Source organism: Takifugu flavidus, chromosome 6 (assembly GCF_003711565.1).
Source record: "Takifugu flavidus isolate HTHZ2018 chromosome 6, ASM371156v2, whole genome shotgun sequence".
Lineage (NCBI taxonomy): Eukaryota > Metazoa > Chordata > Actinopteri > Tetraodontiformes > Tetraodontidae > Takifugu > Takifugu flavidus.
This window is the reverse complement of record NC_079525.1, coordinates 13,570,027-13,586,978: the sequence shown is the minus strand read 5'-3', so window position 1 is coordinate 13,586,978 and position 16,952 is coordinate 13,570,027. Positions and strand designations below refer to the sequence as shown.

At 49.2% G+C, this 16,952-nt stretch overlaps 3 protein-coding genes across 17 annotated transcripts in view; 1 reads left to right on the top strand and 2 right to left on the bottom strand.

The window, feature by feature from the left end:
• Positions 1-6,531, top strand: part of tnrc6c2 (trinucleotide repeat containing adaptor 6C2) — an 86,594-nt gene extending 80,063 nt beyond the window's left edge. For 10 of the 11 annotated variants that reach the window (XM_057034583.1, XM_057034588.1, XM_057034590.1 and 7 more), the window contains 2 exons: positions 103-5,711; positions 5,745-6,531. In XM_057034583.1, coding sequence (XP_056890563.1) covers positions 103-445 — 343 coding nt within the window. In that variant the 3' untranslated portion in view covers positions 446-5,711; positions 5,745-6,531. The remainder of the gene's footprint in view (positions 1-102; positions 5,712-5,744) is intronic. The other variant, XM_057034584.1, reaches the window with a different exon arrangement.
• A 47-nt stretch (positions 6,532-6,578) lies between these two features.
• LOC130526744 (uncharacterized) lies at positions 6,579-10,007 on the bottom strand. 3 transcript variants are annotated; one of them, XR_008950844.1, is made up of 5 exons: positions 9,843-10,005; positions 9,310-9,663; positions 7,650-8,017; positions 7,150-7,250; positions 6,780-6,967 (listed from the first exon to the last, which is right to left on the bottom strand). XR_008950844.1 is itself a non-coding variant. In XM_057034624.1 (4 exons), exons 1-4 carry the CDS (start codon positions 9,892-9,894, stop codon positions 6,782-6,784), a joined length of 693 nt encoding a protein of 230 aa, XP_056890604.1. In that variant the 5' UTR covers positions 9,895-10,007; the 3' UTR covers positions 6,579-6,781. The 3 variants fall into 3 exon arrangements, 1 of the variants encoding a protein (XP_056890604.1); XR_008950843.1 differs by having other exon boundaries at positions 7,650-8,020; positions 9,843-10,000; XM_057034624.1 differs by lacking the exon at positions 7,650-8,017 and having other exon boundaries at positions 6,579-6,967; positions 9,843-10,007.
• Positions 10,008-10,972: 965 nt separating this feature from the next.
• znf207b (zinc finger protein 207, b) lies at positions 10,973-16,801 on the bottom strand. Of its 3 annotated transcripts, XR_008950842.1 has the most exons (12): positions 16,606-16,801; positions 16,054-16,180; positions 15,802-15,940; positions 15,484-15,666; positions 15,299-15,365; positions 15,133-15,194; positions 14,876-15,015; positions 14,493-14,591; positions 13,754-14,002; positions 13,317-13,473; positions 12,006-13,230; positions 10,973-11,933 (listed from the first exon to the last, which is right to left on the bottom strand). XR_008950842.1 is itself a non-coding variant. In XM_057034612.1 (11 exons), the coding sequence occupies exons 1-11, from the start codon at positions 16,644-16,646 to the stop codon at positions 13,082-13,084; spliced, it is 1,413 nt and encodes a 470-aa protein (XP_056890592.1). In that variant the 5' UTR covers positions 16,647-16,801; the 3' UTR covers positions 10,973-13,081. The 3 variants fall into 3 exon arrangements, 2 of the variants coding, with proteins under 2 accessions (XP_056890592.1, XP_056890593.1); XM_057034612.1 differs by having other exon boundaries at positions 10,973-13,230; XM_057034613.1 differs by lacking the exon at positions 14,493-14,591 and having other exon boundaries at positions 10,973-13,230.
• Between the last annotated feature and the right edge of the window lie 151 nt (positions 16,802-16,952).

Here is a 16,952-nt window from a genome sequence, read left to right as displayed (position 1 = left end):
ACTAATGGTTAATCAGCTGTTTCAGAAGTGGTGTGGTTACTACTTATATACATGCACAAACGTACGCGCTCCCACCTGAAATTTTCTCTTCCTGTTTTTAAGGTGTGTACTTGGAAACACCACCATTCTGGCAGAGTTTGCTGGGGAGGAGGAGGTGAACCGCTTCTTTGCACAAGGCCAGTCACTGGGGGCAAACACCACTAGCTGGCAGGCCAACCAGGGATCCAATCAGAACCGGATGGGAGCAGCGCAGTCCCACTCTATCGGCCAATGGAGCGGCGGCGGCGGAGGCAAGACCAGCGGAGGAGACCTTCTTTGGGGTGGAGTGCCCCAGTACTCCAGCCTGTGGGGCCCTCCGAGCGGAGAAGATGCCCGTGTGATTGGGAGCCCCACGCCGATCAACACCCTGCTGCCCGGAGATCTGCTGAGTGGAGAGTCCATGTAGGGCGGCGCCATGACACACTAACAACCAACCCACCCTCCCTCCTGTCGGCCAACGGTGGAAGGTGCAGTGGAAAAAAGGAAACAGGAACTCAAACAAATGTGGTGATAATCAGTATGATTTCGACTTTTCTGAACTGTGAATCGTGAATCAGAAAGGCAGGGTCACAACCACAGACTGCAGACTCCGGGCCTTCTGTTCAGCCTTTTTTTGCTCTGGTTTACTGTTGTTGGGTCCTTTTTTTTTTAAAACAAGTAAAACATTTTATCTTCTTTTGATATTTTTGAAATGAGACATTTCAAAACAAACTGAAAGGAAACAATACAAAGAAAAGGTAGCGATTTTTAGATGTTTTTCCCAACAACCGAGACATTCTGTGCGAAGCGTTTCTAGTAGAAGCAATCAAAATTTCCACCCAAGACTTTTTCCCTCCAAATCAGACTTGTAAACAACCATTCCCAGCATGTTTGTGGCCAATGATGTGGTTCAAAGACCTTTACCACTGACCGATATGTTACCGTTTGTTTCTCAGCACTAATATTAGCCTTAAGTGCTCTGGCCCAGGTCCTTCCAAAGCCTTTTTCTTTTTTGAAAGTTTGTTTTTTAACTGAAGAAATGGATGAAACCTTGCACAGTTTCACCCCTGGAGCAGTGGAACAGGACGTTTCTGCTGACTTGCGCCGTCACTGGAGGCCTGGCCATACGTTGAGCCCAACCAATCATCATTTTCCATCACGTTTTTGCTTCTTCTTTCTTTTCATATCTCAACATCCGAACTGAAAGATCATTCATCAGCCCGGCTGAACGTGCTCTCGTGTGCGGGCCACGCCTGTTTTTTGCCGTCACCTTCAAGCTTGGAACCCAGAGGTGCTTTGTTGACTTTTTTTTTTTTAATGATTTATTTTTCAATTGTACAGAATCTGAGTCAAAATGAACATAGTTCCGCCTTCACGTGACAGGTACATTGTGCAATATACACTAATGACTTTTCTTCCGTCCCCCCTCGATGTCCAAACAAGCGTCTCTTTTGTCTTTTGGGATCTCTTAATCTCCCCCCCCCCCCCACTTTTCACTGAGTGCAGCAAGACTTTGGAACTTTAAATCTTAACCCCCGGATTCCCGCCAGACCACCAGTCCCCCCCCCCACCTGAAACTGTCGGGGAAGAAAAACTCTGCAAAAAGGAAGCTGCATCCGCTGAGCCGTGCATGCAGGTAGTGGGGTGGAACTCTGAGCGCACAGGCGTGCACGCTTCCTCTCTGCACGCCACAGCCACACCCAGCCACCGCTCGTGGGATTGGATGGTTCTGGTCGACTGGCACAATACCAAATAAGAGGGGTTTCTCCTAATGCAGTAGACCTACGAGTGTTCCTTGTGTTTGGCACCGTCCAAACAGAAGAGACTAAGACTTTTATCACTTCTAAGGGTTTTATCATAGCACTTATTACGAGCAAATCGCTTCAACCGCAATCCAATAAATCAGCAAAGAGCAGGAAAAAACACTGAATGAGGGGAAAAACCTGCTCATGTACTGTAACCGTGGGAAAGTGTCTGGTGTTCGAAGGGAAGCCAAACCGAGACTCTTCATTGGACTTTGGAGGAAGAAACGCAGTCGATGTTTTTGTTTGTTTTGTTGGTTTGTTTTTTTTCCCCTTCTGTGAACAATATCGAAGTGAATATCACTGTTACTCCAAAACGTTTGCCTTCTGTCTGGAGGCACCGGACCGGCGGCGCCGCTCGCTCGCTCGGTCCGTGGGAGTTGACCGGGGAGGGGAGCATCTTACCGAGTGCCTCTTGTCTGTGGCTCTTGGGGCGTCGAGCAGGAGCCCCACAGCGCAGCACCTCCTCCCGCACTCCGTCTGACCCGCCTGAAGTACCCGAAAAAGCAGCTCCTGCAAGACTGGCCGTTTCCAAAATGATGGGGGGGGCGGGGGGGTGCTGGGGTCCGCCATTGCTCGACCCTGCTGTCTCCCCCGGCCCTCCGTTCTTTGACACTTTAGCTGGAAGATGTAATAGTCATATTTCTGGGAATTTGCCAGTCTGCTTATTTTTATTTTTATTTTTATTTTTAATTGTCTTTGCGTTTGTTGTTCTGCGGACGCCGGCCGCTGACCCGGCCCTTCGCCGTCCGGGTGCAGAAACACTTTGGTCAGAGGTGCCTCTGTAGGTTCATCCTGTGCATCGAATGCAAAAGGCGGATCGACGCCGCCGAGCGTCATTGATTGTCTCGTCCGTAACTGCCCCCACTTTTGTCAGTATTCTGTCGTACTTCCAGGTTTCGTTTAGATGTGTAAAAGAGGAAAAAAAACTACGAAAAAAAAGGAAGCCAGATGGCGTCTCGGGTGGGGATGTGAGTGTTTGTCGCTCCAAGCTGCTCCGCCTGCCTGTGGACTGTCCCTCCTCCCTCTGCCTAGCTGCTACGCTATGACTGCTGCCTCCTCTCCTCTCACCTGAGCCCAGTAGACCCAGTAGCCCCCCCCCCCCCCCCCCCCAAACCAGACACCGACAGGCCCTCCTATCTGTTTTCTATGCAAAAGACTAGAGGCTGGGGCCCTTTACAGCACGCCAAGCCTGACTTGGGAATGAGCACTCCTCCCAGACCTTGGCCAACCCTAACTTGATGCCCCCCCCCACCGTGCACTTCTGTTAGCACTTCAGAATGGCCACTGGAGCACTGTCATGTTCCCAAGTCCAAACTCTATCCAAGGTCAGCCTTTTCTCTGAGCTGAAGACACTCGTGTCCAGCTTGATCTCAGGGTTGGGGAGTTGATGATAACAAGTAGGAGCTGCCGCTCTCCACATCTGTCCTTTGTCCTGTGAGAGTAAAGGTCAACGGGCCACATCTGCACCCCCTTGTGTACAGACCTCATGCTAAATTGGGCAAAAGTTCATCGGTTTTACCGTTGACAGCCCCCGTTGCTGCGGTTGGAATTGAAGCCGTTGCCAAGGTAACGTGCCGATTAAAAATCGACCGCGTCATCCAGAGAACGTCTGTGTTTCCAGGAGGAGCTTTGATAAGGGGGGTTCAGCAGGGGGGCAGCAGGGGTCAAACAAAGGCGGCAGCATCACACCCCCCAGCAACTGAGACGTGTTTTCTGTTTTTGTTTTCTTTGTTTTTTAATGCTTTTGTGGGGACTTCCCCACGCTAAGGAGGAAATCTTTACCAAGTCGGGGGTTCCGGTTTGCTACAGTGCACAGTTGATGGGTAATCCCGGGTACATATTTTTTTAAAACCAAAAATGAATCGCATTTTAACATCATTTTTATGAACTTTGACATAAAAATCTTTAAAAAAAACTGCTTAAAAAAATCTAAGTTAAAAAAAAAAAAAAAAAAAAGATCTATAATATGTTAAAGCTCTGCACTTCTAGCTGAAACGTCTCTGGTCGTCAGCCCCTGCTGCCCCCACCTAAAGGAGCAGACTGGTGGCCGGGGTGCCTTTTTTTTGTGGATGCTGTATTTATGGTCATTATTATTTTTTAATGTTTGTGTCCCGCTCAAAGCGGACCCACTGAACTGTACATTTCCACAGACCCAGAAGGCTTGGGCCCACTGTATCCGCCTCACCTTCCACACTCTGCATCGGCAGGACGGGAGGGCACAATTCAAGAGGTACAAAAGTCTTAAAAAAAAGAGGAAAAAAACAACAAAACAAACAAAAAAAAAACCAGAAGAGAACAGGAAAAAGGCTACCTTTCAGGACCCGCAGTCCTGCAGCACACAAGCAAAAATCACTAATGCCTGTTTCTGTAACTGCCTTGATCCAAGCTCAGACCCAATAGCCGAGGACCTCCCAGCATCCTGTACTGACTGGAGAACCCTGAGGGTGAAGGGGGTTTCCCATGCTGCACCAGCATCGAGAGGCTCTCCTCTCTACAGCTCTCTTCTGCATGACAGTATATGTATCCACCACAAACACATATATATATATACTGTGATCACGCTGTGTGGTGTCGCCTCTTTTTGGATCGGAAAGTTTCGTTTTTGTCCGTTGATACAACAGAAAGAAGGGAGGAAAAAAAAGCAATATGTATTTTTTTTCTCCGCAAGTAATGATGGAAGGAAAAAGGGGGGGGGGGGTAAACTGATACTTGATTGATTGAAAGCTGCGTCTTTCTTCGGGTTCGATATGCACGCTCTGGTTCTGGTGACACCTCGCAGTACGTGGACGAGCTCGTACTGTGTGTGTGCATTCGTTTGTTAATTAGCCTGTTATCTAAAAGCCCAACGCAACTGGTGGATTTTTTCTTTCCTTTTTTTTTAACCACAATTGTTTTAAAATCAAAACATATCAAAAAGGAAAAACATTGAAGATAAATACTTGAATCATAGAACGCCAATAACTTAATGTGAAGTCAGTGATGTTTCTCTCTCCATCTGACAGGTACATTTGGGGCTTTTAGAGAATATGAAAATGTATTAAGTTGCAAAATCGTACAAAAAAAAAATGCAAATGTTATCTAAGACGTATGCTTGAAATGTGAGACTGCGCGAAAGAGTTTTGTGTTCAATTCAGTGTGTTGAAATTTTGTCTTTTAATGTTCTGTTGAAGAAAAGGAGGAAAAAACCCCCATTTATTCTGATGTTGTTCTCTTCTAACGTTGCACTGAGTGTCTTCTACCCCTCACTCAGCTGATCGGAGATGGACAAAAGTGCGGAGGGGAGACGGTGACAATTCATGTGTACATGTTTACTCAAGGACATTCAAAAATGTGTGTTTTTGTTTTCATTCTATCTGTAAAATGTACCTACCTTATAGTGGCTTTTATTGTGGAATAATCCTGTCCAGGATTAGCATTCAGTATTGCACCATTTTGTTTAAACTATTAACTAAAAAATAGAAAGTCTAACAAAAAAAAAGTTAAAAACAAAAGTCAAAAAAATATCTAAAATGTAAAAACCATTAAAAAAAACAACTGTGGCCATAGATAGCTGTAGAAAGACTAGTGACGCCTGTAAAGGGAGGTGGGAGGCGATTTCGAGGTGCCTCGTTTGCGTGCTTTTATTTTGAAAAACCCCGCCTGTCGTTTACAAGCATTTGATTGGTGTGAGGGGATCGGAGAGACGCTCGTCCTTGAGAACAGAGCAGGAGGATCCCTGCGGGAGGATCCCTGCGGGAGGATCCCTGCGGGAGGATCCCTGCAGGAGGATCCCTGCGGAGCCAAGAGATCCTGCGACTCTCACAACTCGGGGACGGAGCGGCCTCATGTTTCAGCGCCGGAAGCGGCGCCTTCTGCTCACTATCTTGCACATTCAAAGAGATGGAAAAGGTTGTTTGTTTGTTTTTTAATGTTGGGGGGGAGGGGAGGGGGGGGGGGGGGTTGTCTCAGGAAAGGCCCGGGTTTCCAGATACCGACTCCCAACATTTCCGTTTGTGTGAAATCGATTAAGACCTCCAAACAAAACGATGTTTGTAGCAAAAACGTGTTTGTACCAAATAAGACGGAGAATCAAGTTTGAATTAAAGTCCGGAGCGCTTTACGTGTTCAATCGTTGGGGGGGGGTGGGGGGCTGCTTTACAGGAGGCGTCTGTTTGGGTCCGGTAGTTCAGGAGCGTCGTCAATCACCTGTGTCTGCTGCAACCTGACGCAGGCGAGAGTTCCTCAACACGTCACAGACCTTCAGCCGGGGGGGGGGGGGGTTCTAAGGATTAATCTATGCACAAAGTGGGAGGGGAGAGTCCAAACCCAGCTGCTGTAACCGCGGGCGTTTGTGGACTCGCGCTCTGGGGTTCAGGGTTCCACGTCGGGTCGTCCTCGCCCCCCCCCCCCCATCATCTCATCGCCTGGCCTCGCTGTGTCATCCCTGACCAAGGAGCGCTCATCCTTCTGCTAAAGCACTGTGGGTCGGACCGGGGGGGCTTTTCAAGGCTGTGTTTTCTAAGGGGGGGGGGGATCTTTGCCTTTCTCTTTACTCTTAAAAAAGGAAAAAAAAAATGTCTGTAACTGAAATACAAAGTTGTGGCTCAATGTTCTGTTTCCTCCTCATAGAATGTGATTGTTGAAGACATGCACCAGAAAAAAATGTGTCCATGGATTATGGCGCTTCTTTCGGATTCTATTAATAAATGACAAATTTTCTTGGCTGTTATTTTGTCTCTTTGTTTTTGTTGTCACACACGATGCCTTCATGCGGAATCGGAAAAAGTCGTTTTATTTTACAAGCGAGAGCTTCTTGGGAACATTTGGGGACATTTACACTTTAGAACCACTCTGAGCCGTCGCACCTTAAAAAGTAATGAATGTCTTTGTTTGGGAGACGACCCGCCGGGATTCGAACCCGCAACCTCCCGTGAGGTTCTGCCAGCTGGTGCTGAGGGTTTGATTGACAGCCGGGCGTTTCATTCCTGGTCGGTCTTCCTGAGGCGCCCCCTGGGGGTTTCATAGTGGTTTTCTGGAAAGGACTTCTTGTACTCCGTCTCCCCGGGGGCCCGGGGGCCCTGCCCCCCCGTGGTGCCCAGCATGCCGACCATCTCCTCGTAGATGGGGGGCTGGCGGCTCACTTGGACGCTGCGGCGACTCTTGGCCTGATGGGAACCAACAGAAGATCCGAGGTTGTTACAGCCGGAAAACAAGCAAATAAAAGGTGTCGGACGGCCGGGGGGGGGGGGGGGGGGTTCTGAAACCAATGTGGGTTCTGTGGTCTGCTGCTGTGAAAACAGTTTCATTTCCTCTCTGCCCCCCCCCCCCCAACAACAACAACACTTACTTGAAAAACCACAACTGTGAGGCAGAGGAGGACGAAGAGGAAGACGACAACAGCCGAGAGAGCGTAGAGCAGAGCAGGAGTCCCGGAGCAGCTGCAGTGACCTGCGAACACGCGCACGCACACACACACACACACACGCACGCACACACACACACGCACACACGCACACACACACACAGAGGTGAAATCACAGTACTTCTCAGAAGAATCAAAAATTGTCTGTTTAAAAAAGAATGCTTTATCCCCGCTAATATTCATAAAGGGGCAGGTCATTTGGGGGGGGGGGGGCAGATTATTTCGGAGGGGGGGGGGAGAGTGAGTGTTGAGTCAAAAGGAAAATTGTACAAAAAGTGAAGTAAAACAAAAAGTGCGCAATGGCAGAAAAATGATGCAAAACCTGTTTCCTGCTGTCGTGAGGAGCGTTTCCCATCGTTAGAATTACTTTTTAAACTAATAACTGCGACCCCCCCTCCCACCGTCCCTGCTGCCCCCCCTCCCACCTTCCACGGACACAAAGATGGCGCGTGTCCCCAGGCCGGCGCCCAGCGGCCCGTCTGCGTGCAGCGTCTGGCAGCTGTACAGGCCGCCGTCGTGCGGCAGCAGCCGCTGCAGGCTCAGGTTGTGGGTGAAGCCCGCCGGGCTGGAGCCGACAACACTTGGATCCTCTCCTTGGGGATCGGGGAGGGGGCAGAGGCGCTGCCAGGGTGACGCTTTGAGTCGTACAACACCTCCACGGCGTCGCCTCTTCGCCGCTTTAAAATCACCCCTTCCACGGTCCCGCGGGCGCCGCGAGGAGGGGGGCAGGGGATGAGGGCGGAGCCACCGACACACGCCTGAACCAGATCTATATCCAGCGGCCCTCCGGCATCTCCTGGGAGGGAGGAGAGAGGGAGGGAGGGAGGGAGGGAGGAAGGATGGGAGAGAGGGAGGGAGGAGGAAGGATGGGAGAGAGGGAGGGAGGAGGGAGGGAGGGAGGAAGGATGGGAGGGAGGAGAGAGGGAGGAAGGGAGGGAGGAGGGAGGGAGGAGGAGGGAGGAAGGATGGGAGAGAGGGAGGGAGGAAGGGAGGGAGGAGAGAGGGAGGGAGGAAGGGAGGAGGGAGGAAGGGAGGGAGGAGAGAGGGAAGGAAGGATGGGAGAGAGGGAGGGAGGAAGGGAGGGAGGAGGGAGGGAGGAAGGGAGGGAGGAGGGAGGGAGGGAGGAGAGAGGGAGGGAGGAAGGATGGGAGGAAAAAGGGAAGGAAGGATGGGAGAGAGGGAGGAGGGAGGAAGGATGGGAGGAAAAAGGGAAGGAAGGATGGGAGGGAGGGAGGATGGGAGGGAGAGAGAGGGAGGGAGGAAGGGAGGAGGGAGGACGGGAGGGAGGAGAGAGGGAAGGAAGGATGGGTGGAAGGAAGGAAGGAGAGAGGGAAGGAAGGAGGGAGGGAGGGAGGAAGGAAGGAAGGAAGGAGGGAGGGAGGGAGGGAGGACGGGAGGAAGGAGAGAGGGAAGGAAGGGAGGGAGGGAGGGAGGACGGGAGGAAGGAGAGAGGGAAGGAAGGACGGGAGAGAGGAAGGACGGGAGGGAGGGAGGGAGGACGGGAGGAAGGAGAGAGGGAAGGAAGGACGGGAGGGAGGAGAGAGGAAGGATGGGAGGGAAGAGAGAGGGAAGGAAGGATGGATGGATGGATGGATGGATGGAAGGAAGGAAGGATGGAAGGAAGGATGGAAGGAAGGACGGGAGGAAAAAGGGAAGGAAGGATGGATGGAGGGAGGGAGGAAGGATGGGAGGAAAGAAGGATGGATTGGAGGACGGAAGGAAGGTTGCATAGATGAAAGGATAGATGGAAGGAAGGAAGGAAGGAAGGATGAATGGATAGAAAGAAGTAAGGATAGACAGACAGACAGACAGATAGATAGATAGATAGATAGATGACAGGAAGGAAGGAAGGAAGTGTTACATCACTGTAGCAACTCCTCTGATTCTTTAGCGCAGACAGTTATTTTGTCTAAACTGAACAAAAGAACAAACATTTCAATAAATGTGGTTTTATCAAACTACGTTTTTACGTCCGCTGGCGTTGCTCAACCAGAAGTGGGAGGAGCCAGTTGAAGGTCACTAGCTTTTAAAGCATTTTCGCTCCCACGGCGTCCTGGAACGTGCGCACCTGCTTTGGAAACTCACCAGCTGTGACGAGCAGGAAGAAGTCGGTGGTTCCGGGCAGGTGGAGGTCCGCCGAGGCCGCGTTCTCCACCACGAACTCGCAGCGGTAGCGGTCGGTGTCGCCGACCCTCAGCTGGGAGATGCTGACGTTGACGGCGCGGCTGCTCGGGTCTCCGCTGGCGCCGATGCGCTTCTGGTCGCCCTCCGTGGTCGCGCTCAGCTCGGTCCGGGTGTACATGAACATCACCTCGCCGGGCCGCAGCCAGGTCCGCTTCAGGTAGACGCCCAAGGGCGGCGAGTCGCCCCGGTCCAACGCGCAGGGCAGCAGCACCGACTCGCCCTCCCTCCGCTCCAAGAACTCAACGTCGCCGCGAGCTGGAACCAAATAACAAACGTTGCTACGCCGACTTGTCTCGTCTCGTAGGCAAGATAAAGGTCAAGAGGTCAACCTCAGCTTTTGAATGAGAAACCAAACCTGACATTTCAAAACCCAAATCTTTTCACCACAAACAAGGTTTTACACAATTGTGCTAATCAGAGACGACCGAACCCACCTTGCGTGACGACCAAAGCCCATAAACACACCAGGGCCCAGGAGGCCGCCATCCCCGACGCTGTCACAAAGGTTCTAATTCCCGTCCCGGTGGAGGGCGGCGAGGTCGACCATGACAGCGCAGATGATCCAAAAGCTGCAGAGGTTGAGTGACTGTAAGAGAAACCAAGAGGAACTCGGAGAAGCTCCACCTTCATAACCTCAAGACAGACAAAGAGGAAGCGACGGCTGAACCACAGGCGCGATGGACCAACCTCCGCTGCAGCGCCGGGGAAAACAGCAAAGCCCAGTCAGAAGGTTCTGGACCCGGCCAATGTGCTCCGGCTCCTCTGGGAAGGTCATCGTGCCGGTGCCCTCGGAGAAACACTCTTTAACATTTCCCAGAGAAAATTCCGTCTCTGCTCATGGAAGGATGGACTGAGGAGAGCGTCACTAGCTAAAGCTTCCTTACAGAACATCCTTTACTTAATTTCTGACATAACGCAATAATCCCTAACCTTTTGATTTATTTATTTATTTTTGTTTGATGGGGGGTGAACACATTCCACCTTCGTTTCTAAAACTTACCATTTAACAGCAAATTTTCGACGTTGTAACAATTAAAATGCGCCATTTATTTTACATCCGTTTTTTTCATATTTCCATGACTGACAGTGTTTTCATTAAATGAGTTTACCTAAGAGTTGCGCCTAGGTGGCACAAATTTCGCCACTTAACCACCTTAACCGGTTCCGAGAAGTGCACACAGATTTCCATTTACGGTGGGGTTGGGTTTGAAGGGGGGAGGTCCCGGGGTTTTTTAGGTCAAACATCTCCGACAGTGAAAAACAAATGTGAAATTACAAAACAGATTAAGACAGTAAAGTGTCACGGACATGGTTCTACCGTCAGTATTTAATTAAAATTGGCCGTTTTTATGCACCTACAAACTTTATTGTAAATAATTGTGTTGGAAATCTGAAGAGGAAATTCCTAATAATGCGCCTATTGTTCGCTGCGGGTGTGATGCCGCATCTTTACCAGCAGGCGGCGCCACCAACGCAGGAATTTCAGGTGATTCGAGGCGAAACGTAACTGAAGCTTTTAAGAATTTAAATTAAATTCTTTTAAAAAAAATGACGCCACTCCAGGTCAACATTCGATAAGTTTTATTTCCTTTAATACAAATACAACAGTTGATATATGACTTTAACACAGTTCACTCGTTTTGAAGCATCGAGTCACTTCGCTGTTTAAGGCGGAAACCTCGATCGTTTTCACACGCGGAGCCCAAAATAAACCCTCATATTCTCTCAAAATAAACACTCATATTCTGTCAAATGCTCAAACTACCCATGATTGGAGAGGATCCGCGGTAGCACCTGGTGGAACACGACGAAATGGTTTAGATTTGGACTCGTTCCCATCCATGCGTTAAATGAGCTCTCAACCACTGAGGCGACAGCACCACCTGGTGGACTACAAAGGAAATGCGGGTTCTATTCTGGTATTAAAGACCAGATCAAACCTATTCTGCTAAACCAGTTTGGGGTTAATCTTTAAAAATGCTACCGTCCCAGCCCTCGATCCCAAACACCAGAACTGATGCCATTCATATTTCCAGTCTTTCATAAAAAGTCAGCATTTCTCCACATTAATTGGTGTCAAAGATCCTCATGACTGCAATCAAGTGGGGGGGGGGGGGTGGAGTGTGTGTGCGCCGTCTACAACCATGCACCGACACGTCCGCACCATTCAACCACGGGGGGTCCATTTTAATGAGCGAATATTGAAGAGACCACAGCCTGGTGGATCCTCCTGCACCTTAACTCCACACATGAAGGTTTCATTCATCAGAAAACAAATAAAAAGGAGTTCTCTTTCCTCGCCCCCACCAAGACACAAGGCTGGGAACCCAACGACTTACCCATGTCTGTCCACTTGGCGAGACGGGACAAAACCAGGACGCTGGTTCTGATCTTTAACAGACATATCAGAGGGCCTAACATCCAGTCTTAAGGACAGACCCAGACTGTAACAAAGTTCAGGTACTTACTGGGTTTAACTGACCTGTCATGGCAGCTCAGTGGGATTTTATGCTGATATTGACGGGCTACAGACAAAGACACATACAAAGCAGTGAGTGACACGGCCAGAGGAAATAAAAACTTGCCACACTAAATACCTTAATGTATTTGTTGCACCACCGCAATCCGGGCGAGTTCAGCAGGACAATGGCTCCTAATCATGCGCACAAGGATTTAATTCACAAATATTAGAGATGGAAATCCCATTCTAATGCAGGGCTCCAGCGGTGCCAGAGGGGCCACGCTCAAATCTGCGGTTAATCTCAGATTCTGAGGCCGAAATGTGGGGGGGGGGGGGGTTCCCGAGTTAGTGGGCTGGTGGCACACAAGCACATTAAGCGTTCCGTCGGACACGTTAATGTCCAGTCTTACAGAAAGTTAAGGACCACTGGGGCTCCGCAGAGACAAAAAGATGGCGGATTTGCCGGACTGGTGTGGCGCTGGCGTCGGATGTTTAGTAACACAACACCGGTACAAACCTTCAGGACTCACCTCCATGTACGTCAGGACAAACCAGCAATGGATTTCAAGACAAATTTTATTACAACAGATCCATAAAACATTACAAAGGATGCATACAGGTACCCTTTAGACTGGGGAGTATTAAAAACAAACCTGAAATAAGAATAAAGCTAGAGGCTGATGAGTCACGACTGTGTTACGCTAATCATGTGGAATCATTTACCTTAATGAGGCCCTCACCAACCAAAGTTGGGGACGCAAGTCCAACAGCACCTAAGCGTGCTGTGAGGGCCTCAATCTACCCAAAACAAACATCCAAAATAAAGAAGGAAAAAAAAAAAAGAAAAAAAAAAAAGAGACAAACGTTTACAAGAGAAACTTGCCTTTGTAAGGAGTTGGTACGCTCATGTAACTTCAGCAGCTTCAAAAGAAATATGAATTACTTTAACACACTGCCATTAACCTGAGTGAAACCTATGGGGAAAGAATATCCTCACATGTAATCAAAGAAGAACACAGCATAGCTTCGGGATCTTGGGTGGTTATTTTTCCAATATAGAAGTTACATTAAATGTCCACGTGTTCTAACAAAAAATGTTGGTCTTCACCACCACAGGTCTGACTGCTCTTTGCTTGCAGCTAGGTTTGCAAAAGGACAAGGAGGAGAGAAAGGTGTTAACCTCAAACCTAATGTGGTGGCTGCTTTGCTGCTTCAGTAGCGTCCAGCTGGAGACATGGCGGGCGGCCTCATGCCCATGTGAGTGCCTCCCTGGAAGGGCACCATAGGAGGACCCTGACCATAGGGAGGCATCCCTCCGGGCATGTAGCTCGGCATGCCTGCAGGAGGGGCCCCATACTGACCTGTAACAAGAGCAAGAACAGGGTGATGCTGGGGGAGTTTTACTCCTTATAACGGGGGGGTGGGGGGGGCAGAAGCGTTGTCCTACCATGCATGGGGTGCCTCATGCCAGGCTGCTGCTGTGGCAGGCCTTGCTGTGGGGGCATTATGCCGCCTACAGCTGCCACTGGGGGAGCAGCCACATGGGCCTGACCCGGCCGGGGTATGAGACGTTGGTAACGGGGCAACTGGGCCTTCATCTCTTCCTGATGGCAGAACGACAAAGCAAAGCGCACACTCACACCAGGGAAACGCCATTACTGCCCTTACAGTGCACGAACAAACAACTCCAAATGGATACAAATGTCATCCTGCCCTGATCTCACGCTGCTAAACACGACTAATCAATAGGATACGTGCGAAAATATGTTTGCATCCGGATACGTAGAATTAAGATTAGAGCCGTAGCCTATCAACATATACTATTATATGCAGCAATAATTACTTACTGTGTAAAGGTAAAAATAGAAAACACAAGCAACTTACCAGTGAGATATCCTCATCAGGGTGGATCAACTTACTAGTTGCACTCGTGGTGGTGAGGGTGGCAGGTTTATTGGTGACTGTGGCTGGGGGCTTAGCCACAGGGCTGCTAGAGGAATTAGAAGCAGAAGTAGAAGAGGAAGAAGAGACAGAGGACTGAGTATAAGCTGGGAATGTTGCTTTGGGAGGGTCAGAAGAGGCGGCTGTGCTGTGGGAGTTGGAAGCAGCAGCTCCTGAAGTGCTCTGCTGGGCCTGTGCAGACAGAGAATCACACGGTACAGTGAGAAAACGGACCGAACAAGTGGATGAAAGCGCGGGAAGTTGCATCACAGACGATAAAGACGGCACAGCTGCCTCAACTTTGGCGCGAGAGAAACTTCAATTCTGAGACGTGACTAGTCGTCAGAATGAAGATTCATGACGGACTTCCAAGAATGGTGACTAATTACTGCAGAATTCATGCATCCAGGGGGTCGAGGAGAGGGAATATATGAAATTATCTGGCTTAAAAACAACTATTCTGCCTCATTCTGTGTTAAGCACATGCACAGTAACAAAGCTCACAGACAAAAAGGTGATGCGGTCAGAGGAAATGACCCTCCGGTACCAAAATAAGGACTGACGGCCCGTTTTGAAGCATATTTATGCTTACAAAAGCAAATACTGTCAGTAACCAGCCGGTTGATAAATGAGCAACATGCAGCTGCCACATTCCAAGTCAAAGTCCTGTCTGTGAGCGTACTTGTGACGTGTTAGGAAAGGGAGGCGGGGAGGAGACAGACTGAAGGTCTGCAGGTGGAGAAGAAACGGCTGCTGTGCTGCTATTAACACCAGAGCCCATCTGCAGCGTGGTGAAAAGGAGATAACAGCATTGGCACGTACACGTCTACCCAACACTTGAAGAAGTAGTTGAAAGAGGGGCAGGAAAGACAAGGTTACGGGAAATCAGAAAGAGCTGGAAAGATGCAACACAGTGTAAGACAGTCGTTCATGCTGCGTTCATAAGACAAGAAAGAAAGATAAGTCACGCAAATTACAGAAGCTCCGTTACATAAGAGACAGGTTTACAGAGGCTGGGGACAAAGGGGAGAATGCGGCGTGTTGTGCGTTGGACGTGGCGATCACCTGCGCTGCACTGGGAAACAACGGTTTGGTGACGGCGGGCTGGGCCGCTGGGGCAGCGGGGCGGCTGGGCAACGCTCCCGCGGCAGGAGCTGGAGCCATGTGAGGCATTCCCGGTCTTGGAACCATGTGGGGGGGCATTCCTAAATACAGACACACCATTTTTATTGCAAAAATTAAAACATGCAGGACAAGGTGACCACCTTTAAAGTCTTTCTAATAGGTGAAATGATCACGTCAGTTAAAAAAAAAACACTCACCAGGGGGTATTCCCGGCATTCCTGGCATCATGGGGGGCATCATTCCACCCATTGGCATCATGCTGCAGAAGACAAGGAGTCTTAGTTGGAGGGGAAACTCTTGAGCTTCACCAACGTAAAAGTATCCTTAAATTACAGTTGCCATCCAATAAAGATCAGCTCTTACCCTGGTGGAATTCCAGGAGGCATGCCGTGCATCATGGGAGGAACACCAGGCATCATCGGAGGCATCCCTGTAAAGTTAAAACACACGGCTTTTGTCCTTTATTCAACGAAGCTGCAAACGCGTTGACATTTTATTTGAGGATTCTTAGTTTTCGATGCACGTCCTTGGAATGATCCGGCCCTTACCCTGATATCCTCCGTGCATCCCATGTGCGCCAGCCACGGGAGGAATCCCCAGTTGGGCCATCGGTGCTGCATAGCTCGCCTGGGCCTGGACGGACGCGCCCTGCTGTGTCGATGGGCCCGCTTCATCGTCGTCGTCATCCTCCTCATCCGAATCGTCCTGATTTGACTTTTTCTTTTGACTCTCTGAAATCAGAGACAGAATGTCAATCCAACAGGTTTACCAACAAAAACTGAAAGGACATTTCCTTTGTTCCCCAAGAAGACCCTGTTTTTTAAAAGCGGAAAACGCCAAACACGCGGTTATTTCAACACACCAACCTTGAGATTTCTGCTCCAATGTTCGCCGCCTGTCCTGCATGTCCTTCTCTGGAATCCCCTCCATGCCATAGATCTCCAGCTCGATGTCTGTTCTTCCCGGAATTGCATTTGGAACACTGTCAATCGTCTCTTTGTGAACCTACACATGCAGATTTGGGCAAATATATTAATTGCCCACGTCATGGAGGCATTACTAAACAACACGTGAATAAGACACGGTGAATTAATGAACGGGAAAGAAAAGCCACCAACCTGCATGCAGTGAATAGCTAAACCCGGGCCAGTGTATAACTTCTTGTGGCAAATGTGGCATTTAAAATGCTTTGCCTTCTGATGCTGAATTAGAATCTTTTCATCGTCGAAATCTCGATTGCAGTACCTTTGGCATGTCATTAAGGACACATAACGGTCACTAAACGACAGAATAAAGTCGCAAACGTACCGATGATCGAAAAATGCGCATTTTCAGACTCCCGTCTGGTCATTAATATTAATCTCATTAGTCAACGCATGACAATGTGGTTAGCCAGCTAGCATAGCAACGGTTCCCCCACATAATTTTCTTCATTCATCCTATAAACCGTGTGTAGCGTTCCACACGTACAAAGATATCGCTTCATAACACGTGCTAGAAACAAAACCGATACAAACCACTATAATATCTAGACATAAATCGCGACGAACCAAGTCTTTTGGATCTTATGTTAAACCCGCAGAGACGCTACTCGGGCCTCCTTTTGTTAAGCTAACACGGAGCCTCATCCCGTTTCTAAGTCGGTGTTTCTTATTCCCCGGAAAGGATACCAGCACCATGGCTTCATCTGCTTCTTCTTCTTTCGCCCCATCCTTATAGAATACTGAAAGACAACTATACCAACGCAGAAAATCTGGACTTATTATCTGTTTAACAGAAGCATTCTGTAGTCCCGTGACAACGCCGAAAAATGGCGGTTAGCTGTAGGAAGTCGCCGGAAGTCTCGCGTGAACGGAAATTACGCGTCACTCGCGTGAACTCAGGTTGTCATCAAGTCAATTAGTCACTAATCCGCTGCTCATTTGGCTCTAAAGTGTCTTTATTTCTTATCACACAAACATGTGGGTTAAACAATCTCAACATTGTGTATTATAAGAGAAGAAACGTCACTTTGACA

Excerpts from the sequence above, each read along its gene's own strand:
- LOC130526744 (XM_057034624.1), bottom strand. The coding sequence starts at position 9,894 with ATGGCGGCCTCCTGGGCCCTGGTGTGTTTATGGGCTTTGGTCGTCACG. Across the intron at positions 9,664-9,842 it reads GGCTTTGGTCGTCACGCAAG|CTCGCGGCGACGTTGAGTTC; the intron begins GTGGGTTCGGTC and ends ATTTGGTTCCAG. Across the intron at positions 7,251-9,309 it reads CTTCCTGCTCGTCACAGCTG|GTCACTGCAGCTGCTCCGGG; the intron begins GTGAGTTTCCAA and ends GCGTGTTCGCAG.
- znf207b (XM_057034612.1), bottom strand. The coding sequence starts at position 16,646 with ATGGGGCGAAAGAAGAAGAAGCAGATGAAGCCATGGTGCTG. Across the intron at positions 15,941-16,053 it reads TAGCTATTCACTGCATGCAG|GTTCACAAAGAGACGATTGA; the intron begins GTTGGTGGCTTT and ends CTGCATGTGTAG. Across the intron at positions 15,016-15,132 it reads AATGCCGGGAATACCCCCTG|GAATGCCCCCCCACATGGTT; the intron begins GTGAGTGTTTTT and ends GTCTGTATTTAG.